Source organism: Anabrus simplex, chromosome 3, assembly GCF_040414725.1.
Source record: "Anabrus simplex isolate iqAnaSimp1 chromosome 3, ASM4041472v1, whole genome shotgun sequence".
NCBI classification, from domain to species: domain Eukaryota; kingdom Metazoa; phylum Arthropoda; class Insecta; order Orthoptera; family Tettigoniidae; genus Anabrus; species Anabrus simplex.
Genome location: NC_090267.1, coordinates 13,503,234 through 13,528,422, shown reverse-complemented (window position 1 = coordinate 13,528,422; position 25,189 = coordinate 13,503,234). Strand labels below are relative to the sequence as shown.

At 38.9% G+C, this 25,189-nt stretch overlaps 1 protein-coding gene across 3 annotated transcripts in view; it reads left to right on the top strand.

Moving 5' to 3' along the window:
* The window catches only part of LOC137498983 (gastrula zinc finger protein XlCGF57.1-like), a 65,112-nt gene extending 40,405 nt beyond the window's left edge, over positions 1 to 24,707 (top strand). For 2 of the 3 annotated variants that reach the window (XM_068226955.1, XM_068226956.1), the window contains exon 4: positions 23,553 to 24,707. In XM_068226955.1, the coding sequence (XP_068083056.1) occupies positions 23,553 to 24,621 (1,069 nt within the window). In that variant the 3' untranslated portion in view covers positions 24,622 to 24,707. Of the gene's footprint in view, positions 1 to 11,458; positions 11,529 to 23,552 lie in introns of those variants that run through there. The other variant, XR_011017957.1, reaches the window with a different exon arrangement.
* The last annotated feature ends 482 nt before the right edge of the window (positions 24,708 to 25,189 follow it).

Sequence of the window (25,189 nt, the reverse complement as noted above, 5' to 3'; positions counted from 1 at the left end):
AAGATGTACACCATCAGATTTCAAGTTTATTTTTAGTTACAATGCCTTAGTACGACTCTTACAGTTTGTAGTCAGACGTATTACTACTTCTTCTCGAGGTAATGTTCATTCCTATCATTCACGGTTTGAAAGGTTTGTTCCTATCATTCTTCGTTTTCCATAGGTAGTAAGCCTGTTGATTAGGAGGTCTCTTGTTATGATATTTCTTTTATATCTTGTTACAGACTCATTTTCCGTTACCTCCCTTCCTTCACCTGTAATGAGAAGGTTTATAATTATAGTTTATATTATAATTATGGTTTGGGAATTGTATAGAACGTACGATATACCAGGGAAACAAGTAAACTCTGAACTAAACTGATAGCAAGATCAAATTGTTATACTGATAAGCCAACAAAAACAGATCCATGCAATAACAACTTTCAACAACCACGTCATACACATTCACAGTCAACAGATTTCATTTGTCGAAAATGAAAATATTTTGTAGTGGTGGTGGATATATCTGTTGGGTAAAATGCAAATTCATCCCTTTAAGTTATTGTCATTATTATCTGTTACCATTTAACAGCCACTCAGATTGCCAGAATCCCTAAATAGGACAGAGACGATGTATCGGTGCCTGAGAGTGTTCTTGCCATAACCTCACACGCTGATAGATCGGCGCTCTGAGTGCAAGAGGGTTAATGACGGACTTTTTTCTGCCTGAAGGAGAGGAGAAGATGACTCCAATTTGAAACGTAGATCCTGCATCATTCTGTGTGTGTCAAAGGTAATTCCGTTTCGAAAGTTTACTCCAAGATATTTGATGGACTCATCTCGCGATATCGCTTTTATATCTACACCGAAAACGGACATTAGACCATCAGTAAGCTGACTTTTAGATATGTTGGTAGACACTGATATAGACATATTGATGTTCAAGCATATCTCTCTGAAGCACTTCATTGCTGTTTCAGTGACATTTAATGCAAAAGCTTTGTCTTTACTAACAATAACAGTGTAATCGGCAAATCCCAGTACTGTGAGATGTTCCGGACCTTCTACAAGTGGAAGCCCATATCCTCTAGCTATTGATTCCTCTGAGAGTTCATTCAGAATTATAGAATTATTAATTATAGCAAAAAGTTCACCAAGTCAGGTGTTTATAGACTCGATTGTAATAATTAGAAAATATCTTATGTCAGTCAAACAGGTAAGAGCTTCCATACAAGATACCTAGAGCATGTTAACGCTCTGAAATATAACTGATTTTCGGCTATGGGACAGCACTTGGGTGATACTCTAACCATAAGTTCACTAATATCAACCAAGTCATGAAAATTCTCAAAGTTATACAAGAAGGCTCCCTGCTCAATATTACAGAAAATTGTTTTATCCATCTGGAACAGTTTTTAAATCCTAACTTCAATCTAAATGAAATTTTGGAGAAATCAAACATTTTATTTGACCTTTTAACTCCTATCTTTAGTAAATATGCCTCAGATAAAAAGAACTCTTTCCCTTATAATCTCCTTAAATTCTGCTCTCAGCAGCAGTCTTTATTTCTTCATCCTTCAGCCCCATCATAGACACCCTTCTCCTCTCCCTCCCTCACCCATTCCTCTCCCTTGTTTACCCCCTCCACTCCCTATCTACTACTTTGTTCACATTGCCTACTTCCTACAGCAAGTCAATGCTTGTTCTATATGAGACATTAGAGGTGAGTCTCAAATAATTTTACTCCACTTTAATTCCTTTTCTCTTTATTTGAAATGAAAATCCACAGCCTGTTTCCAGTTATTTGTCTGGGTCAGGAATGGAATGAATAAAGCTTCCACCCAGGATTATGAATTGTGCTGGCTGCTGAAGCCTGTCGCACTCCTCTGGGGCAATGATTAATGAATGAAAGATGAAATGATATTGTATCGGGTTGCTGGAATGAAATATAACAGAGAAAACCGGAGTACCCTGAGAAAAACCTGTCCCGCCTCTGCTTTGTCCAGCACAAATCTCGCATTCATTCCTAATTCTGGCTATCATTTCCGGATTTACTTCTTTGTCTGAGATCCTATGTCAACTTAAAGACATATTTTGACAAGAAGATCATAACCTTGTTTTTTGTTATTATATATATTATAAAATGTTATAATTATTTCTAAAACATTGTCTTTGTCTGGTATACATATATTTTAGTTATCACATGATTTGTTTAATTTTTATTTGGCTGGGTGACTAAGTGGCTGAAACCAGTCCCAAGACTTATGTAATATCATTCACTAGATATAATGTATTGAAATTGTCAATTTATTCTTAATAATAACATATATCAAAATTTGAAGAATATATATATATATATATATATCCAAAGGGTCACTAATTTTGGGGGCCGATGACCTAGCTGTTAGGCCCCTTTAAACAACAATCATCATCGTCATCATCACTAATTACAGAATTGATTATTTAGAAACAGGAGAAAGCAGCTAAAGTTATCCTACCATGGGAGATCATTTCGACTCTTATGGCCTCGGTTAATAACCTAAGCATCATGGTGACAATTGGTTATAATGCAAACAAACATATTGGACCAAAAATATATAAAAATTGCCACATAACACTCAAGAACTCAACCATATCACATTTAATGTATAAGAAGCACTTAATTTAGTTGTGATGGATGAATATGTTGATTTCCAGTATACATTACAGATGAAATTCTCTTGGTCTCTCATAATGGTGACCTCTAGAAAGTTTATGGAATTATTTACCTCATCCACATCTGTGTATTTGATGTTTTTATGTAACGAATTAAGATATTTAAGAGTATCGTGGCTATTATTTTTCCTTTGGTCAATTACGATAAACGTGTCATCAGCAAATATGAACCATATGTTTTCTATGAAAAAGTAGGTTTGTACTGACTAATATTAAAAGAAATTAATGTTATTTTAATTTAAGAAAAATTGCTAGATTTTAAAGTCATGGATAGGTGGAACTTCTCAAATGTACAAGATGGAATTTGTTGTACTAGGGAGTAAACAAATGAAATATATTTTGGGAGAGCTGCAGGACGAACAATGAGTTGAACCTTTGGGAAGACTTCTACATGCCAGCAAGGTAGTTTGAATTCTAGAATTGAATTCTAAATGAAGCTCATGGTGGTGATGACGCACAACTGTGGCAAGACAAGGAAGGGAATTCCCAACATTGCAGAGGGAGGCGTATGCAAAGTGTCTGGCAGCTGGAGGAGAAAATAGAACACCCCAAATATGTGATGACTAGTTCGGGACAGGGAGGCATATGCAAAGTGTCTGGCAGCTAGAGGAGAAAATAGATCACCTCGGAGATGTGATGACCTGCTCGGGACAGGAAGGCGTATGCAAAGTGTCTGGCAGCTAGAGATGAAAGTAGAACACCCCAGAGATGTGATGACCTGCTCAGGACAGGAAGGCATATGCAAAGTGTCTGGCAGCTAGATGAGAAAATAGAACACCCCAGAGATGTGATGACTTGCTCAATCAGCACCACAGTCCTCATCTTCTAGGTTTATTTTTTCAAATGAGAGTTTTATTGACCACCTGAACAGTAAAATATTTTTTACCAGGACTAGTTTTGGTGAATGTAAACAGCCATCTTCAGCTATTCATAGCAATACCGTTTAAGGAAAGACATAGTGGCATTAAAATTCAGTGTCTTAATACAAAAGTCAAATAGGACTGAATCTTACAAATCTATGGCCAAAAATTTGGTCACAAATCACAGACTTAAATAATTCAAATACTCAGTATGGCCCATATGCAGGAATTTTAATTCAAAATGGCCCATATACAGGAATTTAAAAATTATAATTATGATTCCCTATGTACATTTTTGTATGTTACTGCAGACATTCCTTTTGATTGGAAAAGTACAAGCAAGACCTGCTTAGATGTGTACAGCACTGCAGTTTATTATATTTACCTCTATTGCTATTCATCTCGGTTTATTTTTTCATGCAGTTTATATACAGGGTGAATCCAAACTCCACCCTCAAACTTTCGGAGGTTGTTCAGGGATACCTTCGGAGTATATTGGTACAAGGGTTCCGTGGTCTCCGGTGGTTCGTTACATAGTAATTCTATTACATTTGGTTTGTTGACCAGTTAGCTTTATATGTATATTACACTGAAAATAACATTAATGTTGTTTGTGCTACATCCAAACTAAATGCTAGTTCTTGACAGATGCAGACGTGCCAGAATTTTGTGGTGCAACAATTCATTAATGGGACAGAACAGATTGAACCCACTGTGATAAAAGTGAACATGTTTCTTCTGAGGGTTGTTGAATTACTCTGTGTTTTATGTTGTATGTTTTGGTTATTACATATTACAGGCTTTGCATAATTGCATTTCGTGTTGTATTTTCTGGATATTGGGTGTTACAGGCTTGAACAAATGCAAATGTAAAGGGTCCACCAATTCAATACACTATATTATTACCGGACAGCAAGTACTAGTACATGTTTCGTCCACTGAGTAGACATCTTCAGCTAATACCATCAGTACTAAACCATTAACAGTAAAATATTAAAAAGAACAATAGATTTAAAATCTATGGGAAACTAGCGCATGACTCATTAAAATCTAAAACAAAACATCAAATTAAAATATGACTAGAAAATGCATCTATCAGGTCGTAAAATCACACAAATTCTGGCGAGCTAATTATTGAAGCCTTAAAATTGTTTGTTGATGTGTTGATACACAAGGTCTTAATATGGTGTTAATCACATTCTAACAAGGCTGCAGACCAGCCTGAGAATTTCCAATGGGGCCAGTAGAGAACCTCACACATTTTATGTGTTTTATGCAGTTGTCAGTAGCAAGACCACAATATTCAAAAGGTTCAATGGTTCCCTGTTGAAGTTCTCTGCAACATTAAATAAGACTAATCCATGCTAAAAGAGGGTGTATATCCTTTTTTTTTTAACTTCCACTTTCTAATATGTGACACATAATTTGGATTTCCCACACTTGAGAAATTACTTTCCTGTTTGGAAGAATCTCGCTTATTCAGTTGAGAAAAGACCAGGTTAAGTACTGAGGGAACTTGGCTTTCATTCGAGTGTGGTTAATGCCCATTGGATTAGTTAATGTAAGTACATAATTTGTTTCATTTTATTACAATATTTGATTATTCCTGTGCTACTATTCTCAGGGTTTCCTTTTTTATTCTGACTTATTTTAATTATGGTGATACTATTTATGGAATTCAAGTGTTAATGTTATTATTTTAATTTACTATTATTGAGGAGTGATTACATTTATTGAATTCTCTGTCTGTGCTTAATTTTTACTGCAATTTTTTTTATTATAATTATGCCATTCTTGGAGTGTGGTTAATTTTGACAGGAATATTTTGTTGTTATTTTTCTTGGAGTGTGTTTAATTTCGATTCGATTTGATTTGATTATTATGGTTACTCTGTTCTTGGTTTTCAATATTTTATAGGAAATCTTTGCTTATTTCCATATGCATTTTCATCAGATTAACACAGAATTTGATCTATGCATGTGCAAAATATTTTACGAGTTCACGTTAGTTTATGTTGCATGGTTTAAAATTGGCAGTACTGTCTGAGTAACGTCAGAGCCAGACAGTGGGCATCCCCGCTGTACTCAGACCCTGAACAACCTGAGAAAATTTTGTTGTTGGATTTAGATTTAATCCTCTATATAAAACGGTCATGCGTATCTGAAGTACAATAAATATTGTTCAGAATGACTCCAATTTGCGATGTTTCCCCCATTTATTTAACTCTCGTTCGTTGTCGGTACTGTGAAGTCTAGTGGCGAGTTGCACTATTCTCCCTCCTGTGTCCCCACTTCACATAAAGCCAGCGCCCATACAAACCTCATGCGTATGATAGGTAAGACATTAGCGATACTATATGTGAACTGTCTGTTGAGGAGTTTAGCAGTCAGGAGCCTGGCATGCCCTTATGGGTAAGTAAATTGATTGGTTTGACTGTGTACAACACTTTAATTCCTTTCATAAAGCAAGAATTATTGAAACAAATATTCAACAACAATATGTGTGGGCTTAGGTTATGGGTCATTCTCTAGAAAGTCAATCCAAGCCATCACATTTGTAACAGATGTTTCTTTCATTTTCAATAGAGAAATCATACGTGAAATTATTGCAGAAGTAAAACACTTTATCTTTACCATTTTACAGAGGAAATGCTTTTATGAAATTTCATGTACAATGGAGGTAAAGAAATGTACATTTTTAGGATATTTCAAATGTCCATAAAAATCTAGTTATTCTGTCCAGTATATTTTTAAATATTTCTGCATTAAGTCTTCAAATCTGTGTTGCATTTTTAGCTAATCATTTACAGAATTTTCCTCTACATAGCACCAGTATACTCCATCTTTACTATCCTGTGCCTCACATGTCATATTAAAACATTCTGAAAGTCGGCGGTAGTTTACAAGCTCAGTAAAATTATTTCTAAGTACAGAATAACCCTGAAATCAAACATCGGCTTACTGGTGGTTGCTGTGACTTGGCTTCTCAGCGCACACACCACCAACTCGAAACACACTTTTCTTTTACCATATGCGCTCGGCGGCAGTCAGTCCACAGTGTCACGTTCTTAGAGTGCAAACATGAATTCAACAAAGCGTTTGCGGTCTTTTACTACAAGTGAAGAACTGAATATTATAAAGGAAGCCGAAAATATTGGAAATCATGCCACCGCACAGTGTGTAATTTCAGTTATCTAGCCGGCCAAAAATCATACCTGGGAAGCTAATGGACCTATTTGCATAAAACTTGGTATGTAACTGCTATTGTCGGTGATAATTAAGGGTGCGCTCTATCAAGTGCAGAGAACATATTGCTATGCCAAGTATAGAATTAGTCATTTTAGTCATTTTTCATTATAGCTTCAAGAAATTAAATAGATGTTAATAATGGGACATGCTGTTTAGAATATTTAAAAACAGATACAGGAATACATGTGCTTACCAAACAATTTAGTCATTAGATGAAGTTCCATCAGAATCACTAACTTCACTGTCATTGTCTCGTGCAGCAGAACCAAATACAGGAGGCTCAGACAGTAAATTGAGCACTTCTCTTGAAAGCGGAATCAACTTCCTCTTCCTTGAAATCTCTAAGCTGGTAATATAAGGGTCCGAGGATGTAAGCAGCCTATGATTTCTGCCCTTTCTTCTGAAGGTTTTCCTGGTGAGTACTTCTCTGAAATGCCTTTTATCTTTAATCCTAGTCTCCTGGGCTTCCTCGGAGTGTTGTCCGATAGGTATAATACAGTGCCCAATGACCTCCTCTCCATGAACCAAACGTTTGTGCAAAGTTACAAGCATTTAGTGCTATTTGTATTTTCTTAATTACGATTGTGTAGTTTCCTTTGCTTACATGCCAAATGCCACTTTATTAACGGTATGTCCACACGAAATAACTTCTAAGATGCCAGGTAGACGATTTATTAAATTTAATCTGTTCCACTAATATCCGCAGAAGAGGAAGCCTCTCTGAAGAATCTTCTAGCGGTGTTCCCATCATTAGTATTGCCAGCACTGTGCTTTGGTATATCAACAAATAGACCCATTTCCTCACTGAGCCGAACCTGTATATTCTTCTTTCTTTTTTCAACCAGTTTCTTCTCGGCATCACTTATTTGCCACTTTCTTACGTCAAGTTTGTACACTATGTGTAAAAGGCATTCGACACATTGAATCCATGCATGAAGTGGTGATAACCCAAACCTAAGTGTTGTTGAGTTAATTACTCTCTGTCACTTCCAGAATATTATTTATCTCTCTACGGGACACGCCACATATAAACACTTGTGGAAATACCTATAGAAGACAATGCACTGCAGAATTTTCCATCGACCATAGTGAAATGCAGCTCATGTTCAACCACTATTGCTTTTTCATCATTCAGTATTACCTTAGTATGCAACTACTTCACCTCCTGGGCACTAATACATTGCACCTCATCCCAGATTAATTCGGTTGTTTCTTTCTAGAACTCTAATGTAATAGGCCTGCAGTAATGAGACGATTAAGATTTAGGATGATGCCAAATTGTATCCTGGTTTCCAGTGTTTGGGTGGCCAAAGAAAAGCTGAAGGGGCACAAGTGAAATGCAAGACACAGACTCGTCACCTAATGATCGACCCTGTGAAAATCTGTTTATAACGACTTTGTACTGAAGACTCATCACAGCCCCACTTCGTTACAAATTTATAGTGTTATTTACATTCTTGATCTGCCAGACTCAACTTATTCCCTTGTGTTTGGCAAATTCGGCATGCTGTATGGTCAAGAAGTACTTGTAAACTGAACTCTGCAGATGAATCAGTGATTAAAAGACTACCGAGTTAACATTCGTCTTTACTTTCCCTCACTAGATAATACGGAGGGTACAAGTTTTAGCATTTTCCCTCAATACTTTGTACTGATTAGATGACAATTGCAAATAAGCGAATGTGTGATCAGGTGACATTGTTGTTTCTACAAAAATAAATTGCGTGACCTTTTCGTATTTGTCTCACGTTGAGAAGAGGCAAATGAAAGTTCACCAACAATATCAGCGGCATCCTTTTTCCCAGAAGATGCAAGACTGATCTGTGTGGCAGAAACTCTCTCTTCAAGAAGTGATCTCGTTTTTCTTCTCTTAGACCATTCGCTCAATTCTGCAAACAGTTTACGTGCTACTACTGGCAGGCTCATCTTGACATTGTTGTGATGCAATGGTCACTTTCTGGCCCAACCAACTTTTGTTGTACTTCAGGAATTTATCCCTATTTCTACTATATCTTGTCCAGCGTGATCAAATTTTAGCAGACTTTCCGATTTTCTTATTGACTGGGATATATCATCGGAACAATCCCCATGACCTAAATGTTCTACTACAACATTTACAGTATTATTGTTCCCCTTATATTCCTTGCTGTTCCTTCACAGCTCGAAAACCAGCCTCCAGGTTACCGACTAGCATGGATTCTGAAAAATTAATTACTCTCATGGTTGCGCCTGTTCGCATCAAAAGGTCACAGTTTTCTGTTCATTAAAATATAGACAACTCCTCCAAAATCTTTAATTACAGAAATCAAAGGCAGTCAATTTTGAAGTCAGGTCAAATTTCTATAATTAGATAGTGCTTGGAAACCCTGTACCCGACTTTTAAGCACACCTATAATCACACTTCACGCTAAAGAAATGTTTATTTCTGACATCCTTACTGAGCCCTCACATAAACATAAACTGTGTGTTCGCCTCGCCAGAATATTATCCCCTAACGGAGAAGAGAGACTTAGATTTAAGTGAGATAAGATAACCAGACAGCACGACATTTCAACAGTTACTGTACCCGAGAGTGTTATAAACATGACTCACAGTAAATGTGCACCAAAGACAGGATTGGAAAATAATATTTCTGGCCAGCTGAATGCTAGAAGTTACCCACTGTGCGCCAGTAGGAAATACGATATAAATGACTCTTGTATTGGGGATTGGAGAGAGAAGAAGGACTTTCTTTTAAACAGTAGTGGTAATCGTAGAGTTTTCTGTGGGCAGAGGTGCACAGTTTCCTGAAGTTGAAAGGATTCTGTACAAATATGTTCGAGAAAGGCGGGAGTTGGGATATGGCATGTCTACTGAAATGTGCCAGTTGAAAGCATCACGAAGGAACTTTCTACACCGGCGTTTAAAATAAGTTGTGGTGGATTAGAAATTTCTATAAGAGGAATGTACTGAACATTAGTAGGCGTACCATAATTTTACAGCATGTTGCTACTGCGGACGAGGAAAAATGTTCTCCTTCCAGCGCCATATAATTTTGTTGCAAATGAAAAATTCGTATCTGCTTTCCCAAATTGGAAATGCAAATCAGATGCCCTTCTATTTTGAAATGACATTGTACAATACTGTGAGTGTCCGACCCCTTGGCTGAATGGTCAGTGTTGAAGGGTGCCAGGTGCCAGGTTCGATTTCCGACCAGGTCGGGGATTTTAATCACATCTGATTTGTTCTTCTGGCTTGGTGAATGGGTGTTTGTGTTTGTCTCAACACTGTCCTCTTCATAACACTCTACACACAGTAGTGATCACATCCCTCCATGTAGAGTTTGGCATCAGGAAGTGCACCCGCCCGTAAAACGACACAGTTCGCACTCGCGACCCCACAGATGTAGGGAAGAGCTGTAGAAGAATTAGGTTGTACAGTACTGTAAGTGTTAAGGGGTCAGAAAGTGTTACCATCAGAAATGGTGGTATTGAAAACAGAGGTGTACAGTAATGTTATGTATACTTGTTGATGGAACTAAATTTCCACCGTACGTTGTATGCTGGGTGGTGGCTGCCAATCATGCACTGATACCAACTGGACTTATTAAGCGTTCGGAAGTTCAGCTGCTTTGTTCGTGGGTAAAGACGGTGTGGGATCGTATTTCTGGTGACCTCGTCTGGTAAGTTTCCAGAAGTGCAGTATTTCTAATGCAATGGATGGCTGTGAAGACGATGTGTAGGAAGGTGATGGTCAAACTGATACTGAAAGCTCCGAAGTTGGTATTTCTGATGAATGAAGTGTTCACTATTTCTGTGTGTTTTTTAAATAATTTATTTGGTATTATTTCAGGGCCACTTAAAAAGTCTGAAACTATTTTAAATTCTTGAAACATATATAATGAAATGACATTCTTGTTCTGTAGCAAATACTGTTAATATTTTCAGTGAACTGCTTTTAAATTTTGTCCATTAAAATACAGGGTGTGGGTCTGATTCAGGGGCGAGTGGTACTTGGGATTATACGGTATGTTTTGCTTATATTCCTTTTTTGACAGTGTTGCAACACTGATAACAGGGGCATGGAAATTTATAGGTACCTGTGTTGATCTTTCGCCTTTCATCTCATTGCTTAGTAATACTCGCCATCACACAGTTTGCGACCTTATTTCAAAAGCCTTTCGCTCTGACAGGTCTGAGATATATGAAGAAGTAAACTCTTAGTTGAAAATGGTAGCTCGAGAGGAGTATATATTCTTGCTATCAATGAAAAGACAGATTGTTCTGTAATGTTGGACCCAACAGTATGACTAGAATCAAGCAATTTAGTTTCCAGTATCCAATTACACCCTGGAGACATACAACGTAAACTCGATCATGGTTTATGGATTGTTAGTGGGTGCAAGAGGTACCATACCGAGGATGATGGCTGAGTTGTGAAAGTGATTTGCTCTCAAGGATAGCTATCTAGTCATGATTCCTGTGCGTGGGCCAGTGCTTCCCTTAAGGAACCTTTTATACTATTTAAAAATCCTGCAATACTGTGTCTTACGGCAAACTCACTGGGTTAATTTTCTCGTGTATAGGATTTCTTATACATACTGTATATACTAATTGTTTTCTGTTCCAGAAAAATAATGATATTGTTTTGTATATTTCAGTGTGGATAATGTTACAGGAGGAAGACTGCACTGACTTCAGAACAAGCGCTGATTGGCTGCTGGACAAATGTCTTTACAACTTGCGAGATTTCAGAAGTGTGTGGTGTGATATTAGTACTACATAACCGGGCAGGTACTTTGAAAGTGGGCCTGGCTTGGCTGCCATTCCAGGCTTAACCTCATAGGGTCACTATCTTTACTGACTGAAGTCGATACGCCAGAGTGCAAGATCACATCATCACGTAGCCTACCTTTACCATATTAACGCAAATTTGGACCTGCAGGCTAATTGCATAAGAGTTAGAGCTTAACCATACTGGCATTGATTCGACCCCAGGGCCCTGTTTCATAAAACTAACAATATTACCTAATAATATTAGAACTCATAAAAATTCTGTTTCATAAAGATTTACACATGACTAATAAGATATCTTCACTAATAATATTAGTTCATTAGTCAGCTGATACAAATGGAGGTTAGAATCGCTGTGTTGCATATTTTCTTGGTTTGGGTCTGTTCCTAGCAGTAGGGTAATGCAGGACTGCAACCAACTATTAATCCACATGTTCGAGAGGCTCATTTGATATTTTCGTTGTTGTGACCTTGATACATATGAAAATGGATAAAAGAAGTGAAAATAATGTGAGAGAAGAAAGTTCTTTTGCGGGAAAGTGACTGAGTTACAGCGTCAACTATTCGCAGCCTTTTGCACACTATAACCCTCCTTGTTCCTTTTACTTTTTTATTTCATGTGCTCTTAAAAATCTCTGTTGAGATGAACTAGCAAAATCTTTGTTTACTACCCACTGCTGGTGGGGGCAGTAGAATAACACTCACAGTATCCTCTGCCTGTCGTAAGAAGTGACTGAAAGGGGTCCCAGGGCTCTCAACTTGGGAGCTTGTGTTGGCGTCCACGGGGCCCTAAGCTGAGTCCTGGCATTACTCCTACTTACTTGTGCAAGGCTCCTCACTTTCATGTATCCTATCTGACCTCCCTTGTTCATCTCTTGTTCTATTCTGACCCTGAGAGTATTAGGTTGCGAGGCCGAGAGAGTCTTTCATTTTCACGCCATTCGTGGCCCTTCTCTTTCTTTCATTTTTCAAAGTGTTGGATCGTTTCCATTTTTCAGATTAGTGTTATTATAGATGATGGTTGCCTAGTTGTAGCCCACTTCCTCTTTAAACAATAATCATCACCACCATAATCTTCATTTACTGGTGATATAAGCCAAGATTTTAAAGGATATCTGGAGTGTCTGAACAGAACTGCACTAGAGAATCACAATGATACTGTGTATCACTACCAACCCATGGAGTGCAATGTGAAGTTACTTTTTGAGGTTATGCTTCATTCCTTGCAGTGGAACGTTCTATTACCAAACTTATCAAGCAAATATTCAAACGTTCTGTAATCTAACCTAAATCTCTCATTGTATTCACATGTTTGTTACATGCCAGTACAGGCTGTTTTTGACGTACTGGTAACATTTATTGAACGGTGAATACCTACACTCGTTCTTTATCACTATTTGAATCAGAGTCGACCATTTCAGTGATCTTCACGATTTTGTGCCAAAATATTAAAATACCACTCGCTTTGGATTCACTAATAATATGAATTATGAGTCAAAATACACTCATGGAAATAATCCTAATAATATGAGTAACTTATTAGCCATGTTGTCTATGAAACAATTTACTAATATTATTAGGAATATCTACTAATAATTTTGGCTCATAAACTAATTACTAATATTATTATCTGTGAAACATAATACTTATTACTAGTTAATATTATTGGTTTCTTACTAATAATATTAGTGAAAGTTGTTTTTTGAAACAGGGCCCAGGCTTAACTTCACATGGGTGCTAACCTCATAGACCCAAGTTCGATGCCCAGCTAACTGCATAAGATTGCAGGCTTAAACTTACAAGTTTGGATTCATTCCGAGGCTTACTATAAATATTCTGCTAGACAAGGAGGCTACCAAACTCATATGGGGATAACATGGGAGAGACTTCAGGGACTCACAATTTGCGCCTTAGGACTTATTACTCTTACCGGAATAACTTCGGGGAGCTGACGCTTAGGGTACGAGACAATGCGTCTGCTATATGTTGCTCATTAGAGGCTAACCGAGCAGAACTACCTGAAAGGTTCACAATTTGTTACTTCCAATTTTCTTTCCATTACATTGAGAACTAATGGCATCGGTGGGATAGGAGTAGGAAGGAAGTGACTTTGGTCTTAATTGTGGTACAACCCCAGTATTTGCCTGCTTGATAAAATGTGTCACACCAATTTTGTCCTTGTGTTGCACCATTCTGATGTCGCTCTCGTGGCAATGTCTCGAACGTATCAGTTTGTAATATTTCCAAACATGACGTATATTTAGGTTCTCTTTGACAGATGGCGTCTCATGCCATCAGTATCTGACGAAGCATTTTTCTCTTGTGACACTCTTTGCCTTCCGCTCTCTGTGAGAGACAACAATGTCTGATGCGGGAAATGTGGAAACGTTAAGCTACTAAATGATTGCACTAGATTTTGTGAGGTTTATCAAATGGATTTATCATCCACCCAGTCGACTCTCTGCTCAGTCAGTGATTTTGATTATATAGAATTTGCTGGTTCTATTCTTTGGGACGTAAGGTATTTATTTTGATTCTCCGTTTGCCGTATTTATGCTAATCTCATGTACTGAGACCCTGTTCTGCTGGTTTTTAAGTTTCATTTGCTGGAGATTTTATTTGCATCTCATGTGTGCTTTTGTTTTTCGTACAAATTATTCACTATCTGTGGTATGGAAAATAGCTCTGCCTGAATGATGTATGTTTGCCTGTTGTTCTGAATTGAGACCATATGCTATGTTTTCTTCATGTTTATGACTGGCTGAGCTTGTGTTGGTGCTGATGTTGCGTTAATGCTAATGTTGTGTAATTCATGTCCGCCCTAAAAGAGGCGATATAAATATGTCATCCAGCGTGGATACTGGATAAAGGTCATGATCGTAACTGGATGAGCCTATCTATTATGCAGTGATCCTTGGGTTACGACCTGGTAGGTTTTAATCAAGCTCGTCGGACAGTGATCTTATTTATTATGCAGTATGAGTTTTCTCGTAACGTGTCGTGATAGAAGTATTCATTTTGTCCTGCACATATTTAGTCTACTCCGTGCGTGAGTTGGTGTGTATTTGTTTGAATATATGTTGTTTTTCTGTATCTCATATGTGTCTATTTAACACCACCCTTATTTTCCTTGTTATTTGCTTGTATTCTCGGCTTACACGTCGGTTTGATTGTTTATTTTAAAGATTTGTACGCCATTTTACCTTTTTCATTGCTGAATACATTTAACGATCTCGTAACTACGGCAACCTCTCATCTTTCATATATTTTTTTCTTGCCGGGCCATCTTCTCGGTGTTCTGTTGTTTATTGGCCGTGGATGCTGATCCTTACAGGTGATTGTTGTGAACTGCGTCTTTTAAAATGTGATATGATTTTAATTCGCGTCTGGTATTACCGAATGCTTGTTTGTGTGATTTAAGAAAGTAAATGTTTGTTTTCGTTGCACGTATCCTACTTCTCGCTTTGATGAAAGAGATGCTTCGTTCCAAATAATTAATAATAATAATTAATTACTTCACCAAGAAAGAGGTATGTTCTAATTCTAGTTGTAATTGCAATTCACAAAGTTTCCTTACAATTTTGTTAATATCTACTGCGCCCTGGTGGGGGTGTAATAGGCGTCATTCAATTGTAATTAATTATTGAGGAACATATAGTTCAGTTTCAGAAGCAAGAATATCTTACTTGACATATAGTAAGTACAGAACAGGCCGAGATGGGATTGTGAAACCGACCACAGACTGTTGTCTCCACTAAGATTAAGGAATACAATGGCAAGCAGAATTAGACTTCTCAGAAATGGTGACGAAGGGAAAGAGAGAGGCGAGAGTTGCTGACAAGTTGATGAATAGTTTCATCGCCCCGAGCGAAATTGGTAGTGGCAACAGCATATAGAGCCGTGTGCAAAATTCCGAGAAAAGATGTCAAAGGAGCTCCAAGTTACTAGCAGGAGCTGAGCGCAAGGTTGGCACTTGAAGAATAAAATATGAAACTTCTCTGTCCCGCGCTAGCTTGGACCAATCGTAAAATTCATAGACTGGTAGTAGGTACGCCAACTTCGTATTGTAAGAAGCACCGTCGACCTTAAATGCACGGATTAAATTTATAGAAGGGAGTGAGTTACAGATTCGAGATAAGGTGAATTTTAGAAGCCTAACCAAGTAATAAAAGTTATTAAAAGTCACTAACTGAGGGAGATTGATTGGCGTAATTCTGAGAATTCATGGATGCTATCCCTTGATTGGCTGCAGGCAAAGGACGCGGTAAAAGAGCGAGAAATCCCAGGCCGGGATACAAGAGCTAAATTCGTAATTATATCAATTACCACCGAACGATATTAGTTGAGAATTGGCGTGGAGCCTTTGAGAACATAATTACATCATTGGATCCCATATTTAAGCCACTGGCAAAGGTGCAAATAATCGGATGAGAATATCGGAACTGCATGCCATAAGATGACCTCCCATGAACTCGGAGGAGAGGGGAGTCGAATATAAATATAGGGTTGTGGAGACGGACTTACTTCTGATAAAGTGTTCGAGCTGTTACCACGCCAGAGGTGCGTAACTTACTTGTGAATATTCCGTGCCGTTACTACGCCAGGGAACATGTGTGTATTTACTCGTGGAGTAGTGTTCGAAGTGTTAGAATGTTTCTTGAATCAGAGTGATTCGTGACGTTAAGTAGTTCATATTACAGTCTTGAACAGTCTACTAGCAGGAGGAGTTCCAATATTTACAGAACTCGTTAAATTAAAACCTACGGATAGGAGTGTGAGATTCTACAAAATAAATTAAGGATTACGTGGTGTGAGAACGATCACGGGTGTTCGACGTATTTCACCCAGTAAACAGTCAATCATCAATTGATACCTGGTCGGCTGCGCGAACATGCGACGGGAAATCAAGTGCGCGTCCGGGCCGTTGTAAAAGGGGATCCCGAGGTATCCCATGTTCCTGGTGTCCGAGAAAGGAATGAAGAATGTATATTTACATTAAGTGGGCTAGATAAAGGGCCATAAGTGTAACGTTTCAGTTCAATATTAGTGTTTGTAAATTTATTAAAATGTTAAAGTTTTAAAACTTGAAAATTAATATGTGTAAATCTGAAAAGTGCATTGGATTACATCTTTAAGCTGGCATGAAAACCAGTAGAATGCAGGCCTAGACTGGAACGGGGCCTGTGCTCCTCGTCCAGTTTAGCAAACTACAGGCTGAGATGAGTACCCTTTAATCTACACTGACTGACAGAGCAAATGCAACACCAAGAAGGAGTGGTTCGAAAGGGATGAAAGTTGGGGAAAAAACAGAGACGGCACGGGCGAATAATTGATGTTTATTTCAAACCGATATGCAGGTTACACAATGCGCACGGCATCGACTCAGTAGGATGTAGGACCACGGCGAGCGGCGATGCACGCAGAAACACGTCGAGGTACAGAGTCAATAAGAGTGCGGATGGTGTCCTGAGGGATGGTCCTCCATTCTCTGTCAACCATTTGCCACAGTTGGTCGTCCGTACGAGGCTGGGGCAGAGTTTGCAAACGGCGTCCAATGAGATCCCACACTTGTTCGATTGGTGAGAGATCCGGAGAGTACGCTGGCCACGAAAGCATCTGTACACCTCGTAGAGCCTGTTGGGAGATGCGAGCAGTGTGTGGGCGGGCATTATCCTGCTGAAACAGAGCATTGGGCAGCCCCTGAAGGTACGGGAGTGCCACCGGCCGCAGCACATGCTGCACGTAGCGGTGGGCATTTAACGTGCCTTGAATACGCACTAGAGGTGACGTGGAATCATACGCAATAGCGCCCCAAACCATGATGCCGCGTTGTCTAGCGGTAGGGCGCTCCACAGTTACTGCCGGATTTGACCTTTCTCCACGCCGACGCCACACTCGTCTGCGGTGACTATCACTGACAGAACAGAAGCGTGACTCATCGGAGAACACGACGTTCCGCCATTCCCTCATCCAAGTCGCTCTAGCCCGGCACCATGCCAGGCGTGCACGTCTATGCTGTGGAGTCAATGGTAGTCTTCTGAGCGGACGCCGGGAGTGCAGGCCTCCTTCAACCAATCGACGGGAAATTGTTCTGGTCGATATTGGAACAGCCAGGGTGTCTTGCACATGCTGAAGAATGGCGGTTGACGTGGCGTGCGGGGCTGCCACCGCTTGGCGGCGGATGCGCCGATCCTCGCGTGCTGACGTCACTCGGGCTGCGCCTGGACCCCTCGCACGTGCCACATGTCCCTGCGCCAACCATCTTCGCCACAGGCGCTGCACCGTGGACACATCCCTATGGTATCGGCTGCGATTTGACGAAGCGACCAAGCTGCCCTTCTCAGCCCGATCACCATACCCCTCGTAAAGTCGCCTGTCTGCTGGAAATGCCTCCGTTGACGGCGGCCTGGCATTCTTAGCTATACATGTGTCCTGTGGCACACGACAACACGTTCTACAATGACTGTCGGCTGAGAAATCACGGTACGAAGTGGGCCATTCGCCAACGCCGTGTCCCATTTATCGTTCGCTACGTGCGCAGCACAGCGGCGCATTTCACACCATGAGCATACCTCAGTGACGTCAGTCTACCCTGCAATTGGCATAACGTTCTGACCACTCCTTCTTGGTGTTGCATTTGCTCTGTCAGTCAGTGTATTTGTAGATTGCTATCGTTAGCGGGAGGAAATCATATTCCTTCATTATGGTAACTTGATTGTGAAACAAGCTGTTTCCGGCTCGTATAAATTCAAAGATAGACAAAGAGACATATTAATATGTACATTGTTAGATCAAGCACTCATCATAATTTTGATTATTTAATAGAGTAGGGTTGATTTGTTTATTCAAGTGCTTGAATTGTTTGAAACGTAAAGATAAGATTAATATTCATTTCATAAGCGCTCAAATGTGTTTTCCGTTATCGGAAACGTTATAGATATTAAGGCATGTTGTAAGAGTATCCAGAGGTAGAGGGTTGCTGAGTTATTTTTGTTCTTGTGGGACGGAATGAAGTCCATTGAATTGTCTGTAAATATCGATGATTATTCGTGCAGCGAAGTCCGCCAGTGGACAGAAACATAATAATCACTAGAAGTATCGGTGTGATAAATGAACATGGGTAATGTGTAAATGCATGTTTATTGCAATGCTTTGTGAATAATGGCACGGGCTTAAGTTATTGTATGATTGCAAGTTAAAGTAATTTTGATGTGGAGATAACATGTGGGGTGAATATTTTGATTCGGGCAATAAATTTGATTTTAACCTTAATTGTTGATTTAACTTTTTTGGACTCCATAATAATCATAAATATTTGTTTAGAAGTGATAGCAGCACATGTGTAGGGTGGTCACGATATGTTGAAAGCCCAGAGTGGTTTGAGCACATTTTTGAGATCGGAAGTCGTGCGGGACGAAAATGCGGCATGAGGTGAAAATTGAGCCGTACTGTTTTTGATGATGAAATAGATAAATTTCAATGCCTACGTCGATATAATATGAAGATTCGGTGTCATGAGTGGCAGGAGTCCACGCACCGAAGATTAATGAATGAATTGAATGTTTGAAGAGTTCCAGTGAAAAAATGGACTTCAAAACGAAAATGGAAGGAGTAATTTAGCACTTGCAGAGATTGGGTGTATTTTCTCAACTGCGAGGTGCCATGGGATTTGATATTTGTCCTGAGAGGACATGGTGTTCCCCTGAGTTAACGACAGTACGAAAATAAGGTTGCGGGTTCGAATACCGTTATGATGGCCCGACCGATGTGAAATCGGATCTGGGTGGCTCGTATTTGGAAGTTAACATATGTGACCAAGTTCTAAAGATGGGAAATAAAAATATAAATTTTCGAAATAACAATAATAATAATAATAATAATATTTCATGTAAGTCATGTCTTAATTGATTAAGTGCCAAACTAGACCGGAATTGTAAAGGGGGTTGTGCGTTAAACATAATAATAGTCAACTGCCACGTATCAATTGAAATTAAAATATAAATTTTCGAAATAATAATAATAATAATATTCCAAGGAAATCATAAATCAATAGCTTAGTGCCAAAGTAGACCAAAATTGTAAAAGCTTATGCATTAACCATGAATATCGCTAGCGGTGGTGAAACACGTGAAATTAATTTACCATAAAAATAATAAAATTTGAAGAATCAGAAGAAGAATTTCTACTTTAATAATAATAATAATAATAATAATAATAATAATAATAATAATATTTGAAGTATCAGAAGAAGAAAAAGCTACTTTTTTATTTCAGATGAGAATAATAAGAGCGAGAAGTTGACGTATTAGAGCGAGGATGATTACGGGTTACGATAATCACGATCTCCACTATTAATAATAATGTTGATAATGATAATAATAATAATATGTTTTATTTTTTATTATTATTTCGGATGGCGATGATGAATGATACTAGGGAAGTCAGCTGGCGAAATAACGTAATAATGTCACGTTGTTGTAAATATTAAGTTATTAATATTTGTAATATTAAGGTAAATCCCTACATCTGGACCATTAGGTTAGAGTCCCTTTGTTGTTTCCTTCATTTAACGATTAGCATATCTTGGTTAGGAACCCGGAGAGAGTTTGTAGTTTCCCGGGTTGGTCTCATCTCAATAAAAGTGGAGGCGATGACAGGGGTCATGTGATCGCGCCCACTTGGCCAACAGGTAATTCGTCCGTGACCATCAATGGTCATTGTGTTAACGAGGGTAAATCTGATACCTTCAGATATCTACGGTTCCACCACCCAAATGGATGGGTGGTCAAAAGTGTCAAATATTGTGTAAAAAGTTTCAGGAATACTTTGCCAATCCCGGCAAATTAAGGATCAACAGATTTTGGTTGTGTTTAAAAATATATTTTGTTTACTTAAATAAAATGCTCCTTTAGCATTTGCAAGGAAACAGTTCCAGGTTCATGTTCTTGTAGCATAGTAAACCCTTGGTGACCGTTTAAATATCCGTCCCCATTCCTAGGACGGAGCCTTCATATTCTTCCCTTTGATCTGATTTGATATATTTTTATGTGGTTTTATAATGAGCCTTAAAGTTAATGATTAGTGTCCCGTTCAACCCTGTAGTACTGATTGGATGGCGCCCATATATTTAATTGAAGATCTTATATCATAATTTTTGTTATTGTTTATTAGTTGTGATAGATTCGGACCATAACACTCCCTGAGATAAATGCTGGTTGGGACTCAGGCTTTGAGCGGGTACACTACCAAATGGCACTTATTATGGGAAACACGAATGCGCGTTTTAAAGTCCTTACGTTTGTGATACGTCAGTAATCTCTTTTCCGTATCCCCTCTTAATTTTTGTTCACTCTACATTTTTATTTGAATTCGTACTTCTGTTAATAAATTAATATTTGTGATCCCATTCTTTTATTTGGGGTGCGGCTTATCACCTTTCTGCTTTCTATCATTGATTGATGAGGTACGGGTCAGCTCCGGGATGTTTTTAGCCTGTTCTGACCAGTCCACGAGGTAAGTATTTGTTTTGGTATGTGTGTGTGCGGTGAGGGGAACACAAGGCCAACACCTCAACCATCTGAGGCACTCTACTTTGATGATACTGTATGTAGATACATGTTTCCTTTCTCTCCTTGAATGGGCTCTAACCGAAGTGTTCTGCAGCGGACAAAAAAGAAGTGTTCACATACCAGTATGAGAGGTGACTTTGCTTAGCGTGTACTGCCAATTTTTAATAATATAAATTTTTGTTTTTTGTATATGTGTTGAGAGGTAAACTAAATAGTCTGATGACTTTCATTAAACCATGTTGTGTACGGGCAGAAGTTGCTTGAGTTACTGAGGTGAAATTTGAAAAAGAAATATGCCAAGAAGGATATAAAATTTAGGTAATTGTTGCTAAGTGCAGCATATATTTGAAAGTAGAGGAATTAAGTCGTTATAATTAGCGAGATTTTCATTCATGTGTTAGGAAGTTTTGCACTGCAGCTTGTGATTCCTTCATGACATAATTTCCCCTTGGTGATTAATTTTGAATCATGCAGTGATTACCAAAAGGTGTTTCATTTTCATCTATAGAACGTTTGATCAGCAGATTTCACTAAATAGAGCATATTCAGATAAATTTGAATCAGTATTTGTATCGTACCAGTGTGTCAGTTTATCTGATGGCGTATTTAAGTTTACAGTGATTGATGTTGCTTGGAGTAAATTTGCAGACTTCAAGAAAGTAAGTGATTAAATGAAGCACAACATTTGCGGGAAAGTGTACATGAAAATTCATTACCATTGTAAGAAAGAATCAAGCTGAATATGCATTCACTAAGTAGAAATGAATCTGACAGTGCTGCATGTTTCTAGAAACTGTGCACTGAGAAGCGTTCAAAGAGGCGAGGGATGCTACAACACAATACGTACAACTGAATAACTGATATTTAAACATGGACATGTCTTTTAAGTCAGGTATATTTTAAAAGTGAAAATTTGAGTCGCCTGTGTGCATTATTCCCTTTTTACTGTGATTACCCTTATTACTTATTCCCTGTTCCAAATGTTGGCAAGTCTGGGATGGCACATGCACTAGTTATCTTGTGCAAAGTCCTCATTGCAATGAAAGGCAAATTCGAAGTCACAAGTGGAGAGCCTTTGAGGGAGCTCTTGCTAGTTTTCCCCGTAAGAAAAATGTAACTGAGCAAGTGGTCGTATTCTGGTAGTAGTGACTTCAACCCCACTGTTTTCCGTGGTTTACCATTTACATACGAAGCAAATGCGCGGGTTGTACGTTAATTAAAGCGAATTACAATTCCCTCGCACTCGTAGCCATTGCCTATCCTATTTTCGCTATAGGAGCTATCTGTTTTGGTGCAAATAAAGCAACTTGTACAAGGAAGAGCAATGTATAGCAGGCATACTGTTAGTAGCCACTGAGTTATCTCCCCAGAATAAGTCCGATAAGAGATGTGTTGTGAGCCCCTGAAGCAGTCAATCTTAGAAGAGCCATATTGCGTAGTAGCCCTCCGAAACGGAAGTTCAATAATACCAAAAGGTCCTAAGTACAAGTTGTGAGCCCCAGAGTTACCTCTGAATGTTAGCCCCAAATGAGTAATGTATAGCAGGCATCTTGCCCAATAGCCTTTACATCAGCTGCCCAGTGTTAGCCTGGTAAAGCAATATGTACTTTCAGTTTTCAGTTACGTTTTCCTGAGGTAGTTCTCGAGAGCCCCATGATAGAAACGTATCGATGCCATCTTGTCTAGTAGGACAGTCAGATTAAGCCATGGATCGTATCCAACAAGCTTGTACTCTTATGCAGTTTGCTCATGCATCAGCCTTTGATTTGTAAGGTTAAGGTGGGTTACGTGAAGACTAGCTGTTTGTTGAGCTTTCACACTTGGGCATTGAACTTGTGTCTGCAGGGTTTACTGACCCTGTGAGATTAAGTCCGGTGTTAAACCAGAGTCACGTCTCAATTTCGAATGGCCCATCGGGTGACCTTACACTCCGATATCGCCGCACAAAATTCAAATCTTCCACGATTTGGCTCACATGCCAAAGAGTCCGAGTGTGCTTGGGGGTAGTCTTTGTGGCCTACCTACTTGTTGAAATACTGTCAAGCGGTACGAAGAAACGTATGTGTCTATTGTTTTCAATCTCGATGGCTAAATGGTTAGCGTGCTGGTCTTTGTCACAGGGGTCCCGGGTTCGATTCCCGGCAGGGTCGGGAATTTTAACTATCATTGGTTAATTTATCTGGTACGGGGACTGGGTATATGTGTCGTCTTCATCATCATTTCATCCTTATGATGCGCAGGTCGCCTACGGTGTCAATTTGAAAGACCTGTACCTGGCGAGCCGAACATGTCCTCATACACTCCCGGCACTAAAAGCCATACGCCATTTCATTTCATTTATCAATTTCAATTGATTTTCTACTAAATGTTTTCTTTTTCTGAGAAGTTATGTTTTTTTATATTTTTCAGTGAGGAGAATATTGATGTAAGGACAAGACGTCCTTTGCGTTCTTCTGGTGGTTGCACTAAGGCTGTAACTGGAAGAAGTCGTCTGAAGAAGAATACGTTTACTGACACGCGGTTACGACGTTTCTGCTGCAAGAAATGCGGTAGGAAATTTCATTACCTCTATCGTCTTAAAGAACACATTTTAACTCACACTAAGGAAAAGCCATACCGGTGCGCGTTATGTGGGGTGACTTTAAAGTCAAAGGCAACAGTTAAAGCGCATATGCGTTTTCACTCCCGTAATAATCCCTTCCATTGCACTCATTGCAATTCTACTTTTCCCTGGGAGAATAAACTCCGTATTCATATGTTATCTCATTCTGGTGTAAGGCCATATAAGTGTAAAGTATGCTCGGCGTCGTTTGCTCGTTCAAGTTCCCTTTATTCTCACAAGCTTACTCACACAAAGATTAAGCCGCATTCATGTGTTGAATGCAAAAAGACGTTCTTCTTTCCCAGGGATTTGAAAAATCACATGTTCATTCACTCGAAGGAGAGACCAAGACCGTACAAATGTGCGCATTGTGAGAAGGCTTTTACCAATAAACTTAATCTTCGAGATCACCTGCATGTGCACTTTGGTGATAAACCATACAGTTGTAATGAATGCAATATGTCCTTCCCTCAACGTGGTAGTCTGAAATATCACTTGTTAAGTCACTCTTCAGAAAGGCTTCGCTGTAATGAATGCCATGGTACTTTTCCTGACAAAGGTTCACTCAGATCCCATTTAGTAACTCATTCAGCATTACGACCCTATGTTTGTACAGTGTGCAAGTTAGCTTTTGCACGTAAACAGACACTTGGGTACCACATGTTGGCACACTCTGGAGACAGGCTCTACTGCTGCCATGAATGCAATCGTTCTTTTTCTCGCAAGGGTACCCTGAGAAATCACATGTTAACCCATTCCCGGGAAAGGCCATACTCTTGTAATGAATGCGGTAGTACTTTTTCTCAGAAGGGTTCTCTGAATACGCACATCTTAGCTCACTTCAGAAAAGATGGCGGAAGATTGTCACTGTCGTAGCAACCGTAGGATTTTGTAGACAGACGTATTATAAATGAATCTGAATCAAATCTATTTTTTCCTTTATTAAATTTTTTATTCTGTAAAACTGACCACGACTTACCCACAAATTAAGCTTAAACTGATTTCAGGACTCAATACACTGCCTTCTTCTATATGAATATGAGTGTGATATATATTGAGCCTTACCTTGAAGCGATACTTCATGAAAACTGTGTTTCTGAATTTTGATTTGTTATCTCAATTGAAACCTTTAACTTAACTGTAATTTACAGTATATAGGAATAATAAAAGACCACACTGCAGCCGTTACTGATGGGAAGTATCAACAGTAATAAACAATGTTGATAAAGAGATTCAGCCTTAACAAACATTTAACGATGTGTTCTTTACCCCCTCACAATTATCCGTTCACTTGCAATAAGTCGTTGCTGACATGGCACTAATTTATTCATAGTAAGATAAATTTCTTTCATACAGTAACATATTTACAGGTATGGACACCTTTCAGAAATTTTCTTTAAAGCATGTAGCTGAAATGACTTATTTCTTCTCGTTTTCTCCCAAA